The following is a 13,436-nucleotide window of genomic DNA, read 5'->3' as shown; positions in this document are numbered from 1 at the left end:
CGCTTTGAATGTTTGTCTGAAAAATTATCGATTGAATTCGTTTCTAAATGTTTTTGTACCGGCGATCTTTCATCTAGCAGCGAGCATTCCAAACCTTTTGTTTAGAACATTTGGTTCTAGTCATCTGAGTAAAATTAAGTCTTGTGTTTCTCTTCCCAGACACACACCCAAAGTGGTGAAAGCAGCCTCTCAAGTCCTCAACAGTATGTGGCAGTACAGAGACCTTCGCAGCCTCTACAAAAAGGTGTGTAATACAAATAACTTTTTGCCACCACAAGAAATCTGCTGAAGGAGCTCTTGAAAGTTTAACACATTAGTCTCTTGAGTTGTTTTTTATGCTCTTATTAAAAAGAGAGAGAGAGTAAATGGCAAAAACTGTGCAGCAGTGCATGCGTGACAGTTCAGTAAGCTCACTAAGCAACACAAGTGCAAGAATGTATAGTGAGAGTAAAGCTGGAATCCCTCTGGGCTGCAGTTTAATGAACTAAAGAATCTATCAATGTTGACCTGAGGAGAGGAGACAAACATGCTTTAATGAAACAAGACAGATTAAGAATTAGAGGGTTTAAAGGCTTTGAGAGGGGGAGAAAAACCAAGCTCTGCAAGACTGGTGTTGCATGCTTTACTAAAATGGATAGAGAGTCATTCTCGTAACATCCTCCTGTTCTACTTTGCCTCATTTTAATGTGTGGACAGTTTCTAACCCATTTGCTATTTGACCAGATTATTTTAGATCATTGAGTATGAGCATTCAGTACATAATACAGTATGTTGCAGTTCATTATAGCTAAATTCCCTAATGCATCTTATTTTCCCCCAGGATGGATATTCTCAGTATCATTTTGTTGGCTCATCCTCTACAATAGAAAGAGATAGACAAAGACCATATTCTTCCTCCCGCACCCCATCCATCTCGCCCGTACGGACATCTCCAAATAATCGATCAGGTGAGTCCACTGTTGTCTCTCCTTCTGCCCTCCCACTCCATCAAGCCACTACTGACAGACACCCAGGATCAGTACCTGTTGTCTCTCCTTCTGCCCTCCCACTCCATCAAGCCACTACTGACAGACACCCAGGATCAGTACCTGTTGTCTCTCCTTCTGCCCTCCCACTCCATCAAGCCACTACTGACAGACACCCAGGATCAGTACCTGTTGTCTCTCCTTCTGCCCTCCCACTCCATCAAGCCACTACTGACAGACACCCAGGATCAGTACCTGTTGTCTCTCCTTCTGCCCTCCCACTCCATCAAGCCACTACTGACAGACACCCAGGATCAGTACCTGTTATCTCTCCTTCTGCCCTCCCACTCCATCAAGCCACTACTGACAGACACCCAGGATCAGTACCTGTTGGTGGACAAGTAGTATGCATGTCAGTGTGTAGGTGTATTCTCTCTTTACCCCATGAAAATACTGGACATATTTTGCAAACTCACGAGGCTGATCATCCTTTAGAGCATGTGTCAAATGGAGGGCCAAGTGTCTGCGGGTTTTTGCTCCACCCTTGGACTTGATTGATGAATTAAGGTCACTATTTAGTAAGGAGCTCCCCTCACCTGGTTGTCTAGGGCTTAATTGAAAGGAAAAACCAAAAACCTGCAGACACTCTGCCCTCCATGGAATGAGTTTGACACCCCTTCTTTAGAGCTTTAATTGCCAGACATTGCAGAACATTTTGACGATGCATTTCAGACATAGATTCTGAAAACGTAGTAATGTTTTGGATTAAAGATAGGATGAACAAAGCATAAGGTGGTGTCTGCCCAGACACAGCGGTGCACAGACACTAATAAGCAACTGGCAGTTACTCACTTACCCTTTGAGATGAAAAGAGAGGAAAGCAGGAGGAGGATGATGGAGGGATGACTCAGAACTAGCTGATTTTTTTTGGGGGGGTTGAATACCACAGCTCGGGCTCTGTTCACCTCAACAGCAGCCTCATAGGAGAGCCCTTGGGAGTTAGGGCCCGAAGCAGAATAAATAGTTGTCAAAATACGCTGACTAGAAGTCGCTCTGGGGAAGAGCATCTGCTAAATTACTAAAATGTAAATGTACCAGGTATTGGTACTACTGTTGTTGAAACCTATAACTTGGTACTGTAGCCTTTGGCTGTGTTTAATGGTGATTATAAGAGGATGTTCTTGTTACAGGGTGTTCTAATTGGAGTTTAATGAAATTCAACGTGGAAACACTGACCTTAATGGATCCTATTAGAAAGCAATAAACTCTCTGAGTAAAGATTTCATAGAAGAGCCATTTGTGGATGTTAGATCTGTTTAGCCTACAGTATATAGTTAGGCCTATGTGTTTGTTTTCATTACATGCATGTTTTCTGTCAGCCAGAATATCAGAATATGTTACTGTACAAGAGCGGGAGGATTATATGCTGAACAAAAATATAAATGCAACATGTAAAGTGTTGGTCCCATGTTTCATGAGCTCAAATAAAAGATCCCAGAAATGTTCCATACGCACAAAAAGCTTATTTCTCTCAAATGTTTACATTCTTTGCCAAGAGAATCCATCCACCTGACAGGTGTGGCATATCAAGAAGCTGATTAAACTGCATGATTATTACACAGGTGCACCTTGTGCTAGGGACAATAAAAGGCCACTCTAAAATGTGCAGTTTTGTCACACAACACAATACCACAGAGCGTGCAATTGGCATGCTGATTGCAGGAATTTCCACCAGAGCTGTGACCAGAGAAGTATATGTTCATTTCTCTACCATAAGCCTCCTACGTTGTTTTAGAGAATTTGGCAGTACGTCCAACCAGCCGCACAACTGCAGACCACGTGTAACCAAGCCAGCCCAGGACCTCTACATCTGACTTCCCCTGTGGGATCGTCTGAGACCAGCCACCCGGACAGCTGATGAAACTGTGGGTTTGCACAACCGAAGAATTTCTGCACAAACTGTTAGAAACCGCCTCAGGGAAGCTCATCTGCGTGCTCATCGTCCTCACCAGGGTCTTGACTTGACTGCAGTTCGGCGTCATAACCAACTTTAGTGGGCAAATGCTTACCTTCGATGGCCACTGGTACGCTGGAGAAGTGTGCTGTTCACGGATGAATCTTGGTTTCAACTGTACCGGGCAGATGGCAGACAGTGTGTATGGCGTCATGTGGGTGTGCGGTTTGGTGATGTCAAAGTTAACAGAATGCCACATGGTGGCGGTGGGGTTAGGGTATGAGCAGGCATAAGCTACGGACAATGAACACAATTGCATTTTTTCGATGACAATTTCAATGCACAGAGATATCGTGACGAGATCCTGAGGCATATGGTTGTGCCATTCATCCATCACCTCATATTTCAGCATGATAATACACAGCCTCATGTCATAAGGATCTGAACACAATTCCTGGAAGCTGAAAATGTTCCAGTTCTTCCATGGCCTGCATTCTCACCAGACATGTGACCCATTGAGCATGTTTGGGGTGCTCTGGATCGACATGTAAGACAGCGTGTTCCAGTTCCCGCCAAGTGGTGTGAGACAACATTCCACAGGCCACAATCAACAGCCTGATATGCGAAGGAGATGTGTCGTGCTGCATGAGGCAAATGGTGGTCACACCAGATACTGACTGGTTTTATGATCCACCCCCCTGCCTTTTTTTAAGGTATCTGTGACCAACAGATGCATATCTGTTGTCCCAGTCATGTGAAATCCATAGATTAGTGCCTAATGCATCTATTTCAATTGACTTATTTCCTTATATGAACTGTAACTCAGTAAAATGTTGCGTTTTTATATTTTTGTTTAGTGTACATGACAAAGGGGCTCAAATGGATGCCAAACGTCTTTCACAGCTAATCATATACTTGATGTGTAATCTGTATGTTTGCAGCAAGTGCCCCTGCCTCTCCCCGAGAGATGATCAGCAGCATTAAGGAGAGGAAGACAGACTATGAATCAACGGGCACCAATGCCAGTTACCATGGCAACAAGGGTGAGCACACTTCGAGGAAAGATGCCATGGCAGGTAGGAAGGAATTTCAGGGCCTCCATCAGCTTCCTCCTCGTTTCTGGAGTCAGTGTGTTTTCATCAGATGATGTGTACTGTAAAACCAGTGTGAAGGCTTTTTGTCATTTCATAATAATCAACTTGACAACCATAACCACATACCTCTCTGTTTCTCTCCCACCTGTAGTTCAAATTTCAAGTGGAACCTCAACATTGTTCCGAGGTGCCTACGTCTCTCCTAGTGATGACATCAAACACAACCAGGTAAGGTTTGAAGAAATGACTTGATATCATTACAAGAGCAACGTTCACTGCTAGGTGAACTCTTAGAAAAAAGGGTTACAAAAGGGTTCTTCGGCTGTCTCCATAGGAGGACCCTTTTTGGTTCCAGGTATAACTCTTTTGGGTTCCATGTAGAACCCTCTGTGTAAAGGAGTCTACCTGGAACTCAAAAGGGTTCTACCTGGAACCAAAAAGGGTTCTTCAAATGGTTTTCCAATGGGGATAGCCGAAGAACCCTTTTAGGTTCTACATAGAAAAAGAGGTGCTAAGAGTCTACTGTCTTACCAGTAGCAGAGTAGTGCTCTAACCTCTGTGTGTGTTCTCTAGGTCCCTTCCCAGGGCCCCAACCCAGGCCAGGAGCCCTACCCTCCGTTCCAGAACCCTCCTGGAGTACAGTTTGAGGAGGCATTCTACGAGGACCAAGTCCACCAACGCCCTCCTCAGGCCACAGACTTGAACATGCACCTGGGCCTCAAGTCCACCGGCAACTACGTGGACTTCTACTCAGCGTCCCGCCCATATAGTGAACTCAACTATGAGACCAGTCACTACCCGGCCTCCCCGGACTCCTGGGTCTAGTGGACTATAGAGGAAGGACTGGTCGTCAGCAGTGTGCTGGGATAGGGGAGAGGAGCCGAAAGAGAGAGTAAGACAAAAAGGCCACGCATGCTTGCATGCACACCACAAGACATTTCTTCAGCGAGTTTAGTTTGTCCTAGAAAGCGATGTCCCACGCCCATTTGTCTTTGAAGAAAGAAGGCGAGAGAGAGAGAGACAGTCACAGAGCAGAAGGGATAGAAAGAGAGAGTCAGAAAGAGAGGAGGAGGGAGGGAAAGAGAGGAAGAAAGAAAGAGTATGTTCTTGTAAGAAAACGACTCACAAAAGGCAAAAGGAAGGTGTTAAATGATGGGGTCACCACCAGAAGCTTGGAGCGTTAAAGTGTGAGGAGCGGAATATTTTGGAGATGAGCAGTATTCTAGACAGAAGACAACTGTAAATATGTGGTATAGTAAAGAGATTAGTATGTGAAGCACAAGAAAATGAAGTGTCATACACAAGCTAGAGAATAGTTGTCAGTCACAAACTCTTATTAGGATTAACTTACGGCTTCAACCTGTGTTGTATGTAAGGAGTGTCCTCTCATGTGCAAAGGAATTGCTTCTAGACTTTGTATCTTTTGATTTGTTACGATTCTTTTTTTGATTTGTACTTTTTTTATTCCGAATTCTGGTGTTTAAGTATTTGATGTACATTAGAGATACAAGTGCATTGTGTATATTACACAAAGACCTGTGTCCCTTCCCTCAGTGTCTCAACAGAACGTCAACATGTCTGTTACATTCTGTGGGGAGAATGGAGTGTACAATGTCTGCACACAAACAAATACGAGCAAATATGTTTTAGCAGCAAAATTAAGAAATAATGTTAGTTATGGCTAATCTGATGTGAATTGGTGGAACTAAGCATCTCAACAGCATCATTCTACTCCCTTGGTGCTCTTCCACTGCCTAAAACAGTTTACGGATGGACGGTAGATATACTCAAAAGACTTTTTATTTCCTACACGCCATGTAATTTTGTTTGTCAAACCATATCTACATGAAAACAAGTTTGTTCCTCCACAAGCCTCCAGGTGAACTGTGCTCATGGTCAGTTTTTCAATGTGCCAAACATGTTTATCTCCAAGCCGAGGGGTAACGTTGAACTTCTGTTGAAGTTTACATTCAACAGCAAGTCGTTGGTTCTAATAATCCCAGTTTATAAATGCTTTTTTTATGTGTTTTAATGGAATAAAGCTATATATACACTGTAACAAGACTGGAACATTACCAGGAGACGAAAATAAGATCTTTGAGAGCTTAATTCCCTCCAAAGATGTACAAATTAGTTGAGTCTGTGTTGTAAAATAATCAATGTTTGAGAAAATGTGTTTTCTTTTCCAGAGAGGGTTGGCAATCATGTTCATGGTAGACTGTTAATAGAGTATGAATATATATTATATAAATATAAATATATACTTTGTATGTGCAGATGTGGATGTCACTTAAAGCAGCAACATTATGGAAGAGACTTGTAAAAAAATATTTGTTCACCTTTATTTTCTGGTCTACACACTAAAATGTTGACTTTGTGTAGGCATGTTGTTGCTATGTGAAATAGGGGAGACCAGGAGCGGAATATCCACAGAGATACAGAAGTTGTCACAGACCTCGTAACTACAGGAAAAGGTACTAAAAGTTATAGCTACAGATCTTTGTATTTTGGTGTTTACAGAATGTATTTAGCTACTTCATATCCCTAGCTTTGAATATTGAAATTGTCACAGTTGAATGTCTTTCACCCCCTTCTAAGAAAATGATCCGCTTTATCCTTGTTGGATTCCCTCAAACTTCTCAATATCAGTGGGGTGTACAGTTATCAACAATAGAGCTGATGATCCAGTGTGTGTGTTTCTGTCAAAGAGATGGAAACGGAATGAAAGTGGTTTTCCCCAGTAGGACACACGGTTTCATAGCGAGCCCTCCTTTGAGGAAATGTTTCAATAACATTATGTGGCAACATAGATAAACAAATATTTAATTGCCCAGTAATGCATGAATAGCTCTTCTTTCAGTCAATGTGAAACAAAATGGTGGTAGGCTACACACTAAAGCTGAATTGAGGAGAAAACGGTCACACCTTATTTAGATAGCAAGCAGTTGTTTATCAACAGATAGACTAGGGTAAGGGTTAAGTTTAGGGTTAGGATAAGGGTTGAGATTAAAGCTAAAAAAAGAAATCTTAAAAGTTGTGACAACAAGCCCTGGTCTCCCCTACATATAATTTATAAATCTCTCGGTCATCTTCAGATGCTTGAACAATGAATAAATGATGCAAAACCCAAATTGTTCAACATATCCTACAACGATCCCCTTCTCATTAGTAAGCATCTGAAAACAGACAGTACTTGTGAAAAGTAGGCATACCTGACAAACTGTATTGAACTATGTCAGTAACCTTTTTGTTGCTAGACAATGTGTTTTAAAGACTTGTGAAACTTTTTAGTGTCTCAACAGATTGCAACTGCTACAAAAATATAAACTGACCATCTAAGAGTAACTGTTTTGGGGGTTGTTTGTTCGTTACCAAGATCTATTTGTGTGTGGTCTGCCTGTGCTCTGTGTTCTAAAACCTTTGGTTCAGCTAGAAGAATTATGTTTACTCCTCTACATGAATATGCTCATTCAGTTTAGTAAAAAAATAAACAATGTTTCTTTGAAGTAATTGATTTCAGCTCAAATACAAAGAAGTTTGATTTGCAATGAAAGCCCATTTTCATCACGTTGTGGATGAGACAATGCCCTGTGTGTCTTCAGTGTTGATTTGACAAATTGATATTCCAGATTCAGAACATAGTGTTTCCTTAACTTTCCCTGTAACCAAGGAAAACAGCCCACTGGGCAAAAACTGGTTGAATCAACGTGGTTTCCACGTCATTGCAACAACAAAAAAATTTAATGTGATGACATTGAATCAATGTGGAAAACTGATTGGATTTGCAAAAAGTAATCAACGTTAGGGAATTTGTTTTTTTCCACAACTTTTATCCTAAATCCAATTACATGGTGACATGTTTTGTTGATTTCACATTGAATTCACGTTAGTTGACAAATCAACCAAAAATTATATCAAAACTAGACGTTGAAATTACGTTTGTATCAGGTATGAAACAGGTGTAACAGTCTGGAATAAAAAGATGTGAGATTTTCATTAACATTCCAATCAGACACTTACCATATTCGTTCAGTGCAGTGAACTCTTTCCTTTGTAGCTTGGAATCCGTTAATTCAAAATGAATGATTTTTTATTAGATGTGCTGAAGGTTACAGTAGCATGGTGCAGTTACTTTGAGAGGTCTTTTTTGTATAAAGAATTCGTTTTTCGTTTTCCAATCTACAATGCTTATTTATTTCCCATTCGAAAGGCCTACTGAAGAGTTTCACACCAATTAGTGACTGATAGAAATCCTCCACAGCCAGCCCAGGCAGGGGACTGAGGGCGGCAGACTGAGTGAGGGGTGCCCTTACAGTTTCTCTCTAATTGTTTTCTCTGTGACATTGAGTTGAGGTAATGCTGACAGGTCTGTGTGAGATTACCACTGTGATAGGTGTTAATTGCCAGGCTGCAGGCCTAGTTGGGTGATGTTAAACCTGAGGTTACCGTCCATGCCCATCGTCATGCCACCGTGGTGCCCATCAGAAATATGCTGTATGCACTGCCTGTATACACTGCCTTGCCTATATCTATCCATCTCCATGAGAAATGCTCCCAAAACTTCTCTCTAAAAGCTAAGAATATAGATTATGAAGGGAAGCACAAGTAGGCCTAGTGCTGCTTCTGTGAAAATGCTCAAATTTCTCACCAGTGTGCCAGATACAGCATTTTGTATAGCTGAAAAGAAGCGATCTAAGCTTCTAAAAATTAAGAGATGGAATATTCCATCGTCGCATTACATTTTAATTGCTTCGCTAATCCTGGGAGAATCCATCACTCTTGAGAACAGTCGACTGGGAAGGAGCATGCAGTGTGCAGCCTATGTCAACGTCAAAAGCTTGGAAGAGTCTGCAGTGCCCTCTACTGGGCATTAGTGACTCATGCAGGTCAGGTCTGCCATTTTACTCTGCAAGGCCTAGTACTACTCCTGTGATGTACGCTGTAGGTACAGATACCGATGCAAGCAGAAATGTACTGACTGCATGGCCCATGAATTTGATATTAGTTTGGAGCAGGAAACAACATTTTCTCTCTTCATAAATGTGAAACATGCTAATATGATGTAACATTGTGATTATGCAAGTACTGTATGTGGGGCTGCAGAGAATATAGAGCAGTTATATAATCACCTGGACCATTTTGAATATTCTATTATATTCATGTGGAGGGCACCTATTTTTGTGGATTGTCTTCTTAACATAGACAAGGTTCATTAAAAAAAAATGTAAAATAGCCTTCTGACTTATAGTAAGCCAAATAGTTTTCTACTTTTAATCTCCAGCACCACTCCAACATCAATGTGAAAATTGCTTGTTTCTATATTTTTTGTTAATAAAAAAGAAGACAAGCGTTTCCAATGACATCATCAACCAATTAGTAAACAATTAGGCAATTCCTACTCATAATGAGTTAAAATCACGATGCACACCGGTGATGTCATTGGAAACACTTATTTACCTCTATCTTTTTACTACAATACATAGAAATGCACCATTTTCACATATGTCGATGTTGGGGTGGTGCTGGAGATGATGAATTTTTTATTATTTTTCCCTTTAAGCCTTGTTCACATTGGCAGTTTGAAGTGACTATTTGTTTGAAGTGACTATTTGTTTGCGATAAAAATCTGTTATTTTTCCTTCAGTCTGGACAGCCAAAAAGCACATGGAATAGGATATTTCAAGCCACATTTCAAACCATCTTCGTGGGTGGTTCGAAATTCGATTCAAATCTAATTCCTGGCAATGCAACTTGTATAATTTATTTGCCCTAAAAGTCGTTATTAAACTGTTTTTTGGAATATCTTGTGCTTGCTAGCTACTCTACTGACAGTCCAACAAGAACATGTGCTAGCTAACTAGCTTTTTAATTGTTTACAAAGAAATTTTGTGAATGTGCTAGAAAGATAAACAGCTACTTAGCTAGCTAGTTGACTACTGTGGCTAGCCAAAAATGACACGTTTTTAAAAGTTGGATCATCTTATCCTTTGAGGCTTTTAAAGTGTTCTTACATTATGGTTTTGAACATTCAAAGCAACTTGGAAACGTCCATGGCAACATTGTTGTCACCTTGGCTTGCTACATAACTTCTTGAGTGATAGGAAGCACAAGCACCACCACCAGCCAGCCTATACCACTGCACACACACACCCGTCGTTTGACAACTACCATCGCCATGTCAGCAAATCACTGCTGTCTGAACACACACAAATCCGATTTGGACACTCACTGTTTGGACAGTCAGTATTCCAAAATGGATTTAAAAACTGATTTCGCATTAAGGCCTGCAGTGTGAACAAGGCTTTAGAGACCTACAGGTAACTGCCAAAATAAAGGAAACACTTGAGTAAATGAGGGATACAAAGTATATTGAAAGCAGGTGCTTCCACACAGGTGTGGTTCCTGAGGGTAATGCTTAGGGTCATGTATAAAAATGACCAGTTGCCCATTATTTTGGCTACCATGGCTAGAAGAAGAGATCTCAGTGACTTTGAAAGAGGGGTCTCAAATGAGCTTAGGGGGTTTAATATATATATATATATATATATATGTGTGTGTGTGTGTGTGTGTGTGTGTGTGTGTGTGTGTGTGTGTGTGTGTGTGTGTCAGTTACTTGATCTGAACACATGGGAGATTCTGGCGCAACACCTGAGACAGCATTTCACATCACCATCAAGAAAACACCAAATTATGGAATTTCTTGTGGAAGAATAGTGTCGCATCCCTCCAATAGAGTTCCAGACACTTGTAGAATCTATGCTAAGACGCATCGGAGCTGTTCTGGCGGCTCGTGGTGGCATCAAGATGCTTTATGTTGGTGTATCCTTTATTTTGGCAGTTACCTGTACATCACCTATTCATTGCATTGAGTTCATCTTGAGGAACTTTTTGAATTGCCCGATCAAACAGTTCATTTACATTCTTCCAGCCAAATCTACCTGAATGAGTACCCACTGGGCATACAGACAGAGGCTCATTTGGCACCGGAATGTTCCACTCTGCATCGCTCAGTGTTCTTTTGGCGTAGGTTTAGCAGCCCCTGCTCTGCTTGCTTAATGTGGAGAATGTCCCACCTGTGGGTTAGCCCGTGTTGGGTTTGGAGTGGGTTAGCCCGTGTTGGGTTTGGAGTGGGCTGGCCCGTGTTAGGTTGGTGTGGGCCAGCACGTGTTTGGCTGATATAGGCTAGACCATGTTGGGCTGATGTGGGATTGGTGTGGGCACAGGCTTTCCCACCTGTTCTGCCATCCCAGCAAACATGACCCCATTGGCCCCATAAAGCCCGTGCCCACACCAATCTCACATCAGCCCAACATGGTCTAGCCTACATCAGCCCAACACATGCTGGCCCACACCAACCCAACACAGGTTAGCCCACTTCAAGCCCAACACAGGCTAGCCCACACCAAGCCCACACCAGCCCAACACAGGCTAGCCCACACCTGCCCAACACGGGCTAGCCCACACCAAGCCCAACACAGGCTAGCGCACATCAAGCGCACACCAGCCCAACACAGGCTAGCCCATACCAAGCCCAACACAGGCTAGCCCACATCAAGCCCACACCAGCCCAACACAGGCTAGCATACATCAGCCCAACACATACTAGCCCACACCAGCCAAACACGGGCTAGCCCACTCCAAGCCCAACACAGGCTAGCCCACATCAAGCCCACACCAAGTCCAACAGGGGCTAGCCCACACCAGTCCAACAGGGGCCAGCTCACACCAAGCCCAATAGGGGCTAGCTCACACCAAGCCCAACAGGGGCCAGCCCACACTAGCCCAATAGGGGCCAGCCCAAACCAAGCCCAATAGTGGCTAGCCCACACCAAGCTCAACAGGGGCCAGCCCACACCAGCCCAACAGGGGCCAGCCCAAACCAGCCCAACAGGGGCCAGCCCACACTAGCCCAATAGGGGCCAGCCCACACCAAGCCCAATAGTGGCTAGCCCACACCAAGCCCAACAGGAGCCAGCCCAAACCAAGCCCAACAGGGGCCAGCCCACACCAAGCCCAACAGGGGCTATCCCACACCAAGTCCAACAGGGGCCAGCCCACACCAAGCCCAACAGGGGCCAGCCCAAACCAAGCCCAACAGGGGCCAGCCCACACCAGCCCAACAGGGGCCAGCTCACACTAGCCCAATAGGGGCCAGCTCACACCAGCCCAACAGGGGCCAGCCCACACTAGCCCAATAGGGGCCAGCTCACACCAAGCCCAACAGGGGCCAGCCCACACCAAGCCCAACAGGGGCCAGCTCACACCAAGCCCAACAGGGGCCAGCCCACACCAAGCCTAACAGGGGCCAGCTCACACCAAGCCCAATAGGGGCCAGCCCACACCAAGCCCAACAGGGGCCAGCTCACACCAAGCCCAACAGGGGCCAGCTCACACCAAGCCCAACAGGGGCCAGCCCACACCAAGCCCAACAGGGGCCAGCCCACACCAAGCCCAACAGGGGCCAGCTCACACCAAGCCCAACAGGGGCCAGCTCACACCAAGCCCAACAGGGGCCAGCTCACACCAGCCCAACAGGGGCCAGCCCACACCAATTTATGCATTGAATTAAAAGTTTCATAAATACATTATAAATAAATAAATTCCTATTAAATAGCAAAGGCGCATCAGCCCAAAGTGGGCAGCCTACATGGGGCCAATATTTTCACCCACATCTTGCCAATGTGGACATGTTTGCTGGGATATCTATGTGGTGAAATGCCAATACCCTGCAGTAGACTCTGTTTTGCTCCTTCAGTGTTACAGTAGAAATTGCTATCATCTACCCGCTCCTTATATCTTATATGTCATGTGAGGCTCAGTTGGTAGAGCATGGTGCTTGCAACTCCAGGGTTGTGGGTTCAATTCCCACAGGGGACCAGTATGAAAATGTATGCATTCACTTCTGTAAGTCGCTCTGGATAAGAGTGTCTGTGAAATGTAAATATATATTCATTATCACATAAGATCGTCATATATAAAGTAAGCAGCCTTGTCCGAGACAGAATAGGGCAGGAGCCTGTTTCTGTAAATCTATAGCGTGCAGCCATGCAACCATGGCACACAGCCATGCAATCTCCATAGACAAACATTGGCAGAAGAATGGCCTTACTGAAGAGCTCAGTGACTTTCAATGTGGCATCGTCATATGACGCCACCTTTCCAACAAGTCAGTTTGTCAATTTTCTGCCCTGCTAGAGCTGTCCATGTCATCTGTAAGTGCTGCTATTGTGAAGTGCGTAGTGCGTATAAATCGTTTGTCCTCGGTTGCAACCCTCACTACCGAGTTCCAAACTGCCTCTGGAAGCAACGTCATCACAATAACTGTTCGTCGGGAGCTTCATGAAATGGGTTTCCATGGCCAAGCAGCTGCACACAAGCTGGAGTGGTGTAAAGCTCGCCACCATTGGACTCTGGAGCAGTGGA

General features: G+C 43.8%; 1 protein-coding gene across 2 annotated transcripts in view; it reads left to right on the top strand.

Moving 5' to 3' along the window:
* Positions 1 to 7,523, top strand: part of ctnnd2b (catenin (cadherin-associated protein), delta 2b) — a 122,478-nt gene extending 114,955 nt beyond the window's left edge. For both annotated transcript variants that reach the window (XM_071377193.1, XM_071377194.1), the window contains 5 exons: positions 160 to 244; positions 821 to 947; positions 3,861 to 3,995; positions 4,165 to 4,241; positions 4,587 to 7,523. In XM_071377193.1, the coding sequence (XP_071233294.1) occupies positions 160 to 244; positions 821 to 947; positions 3,861 to 3,995; positions 4,165 to 4,241; positions 4,587 to 4,838 (676 nt within the window). In that variant the 3' untranslated portion in view covers positions 4,839 to 7,523. The remainder of the gene's footprint in view (positions 1 to 159; positions 245 to 820; positions 948 to 3,860; positions 3,996 to 4,164; positions 4,242 to 4,586) is intronic.
* The last annotated feature ends 5,913 nt before the right edge of the window (positions 7,524 to 13,436 follow it).

The sequence above is a fragment of the Salvelinus alpinus genome, chromosome 30 (genome assembly GCF_045679555.1).
Source record: "Salvelinus alpinus chromosome 30, SLU_Salpinus.1, whole genome shotgun sequence".
In the NCBI taxonomy this organism is placed as follows: Eukaryota; Metazoa; Chordata; class Actinopteri; order Salmoniformes; family Salmonidae; genus Salvelinus; species Salvelinus alpinus.
This window is presented reverse-complemented; position numbering and strand designations above follow the sequence as displayed.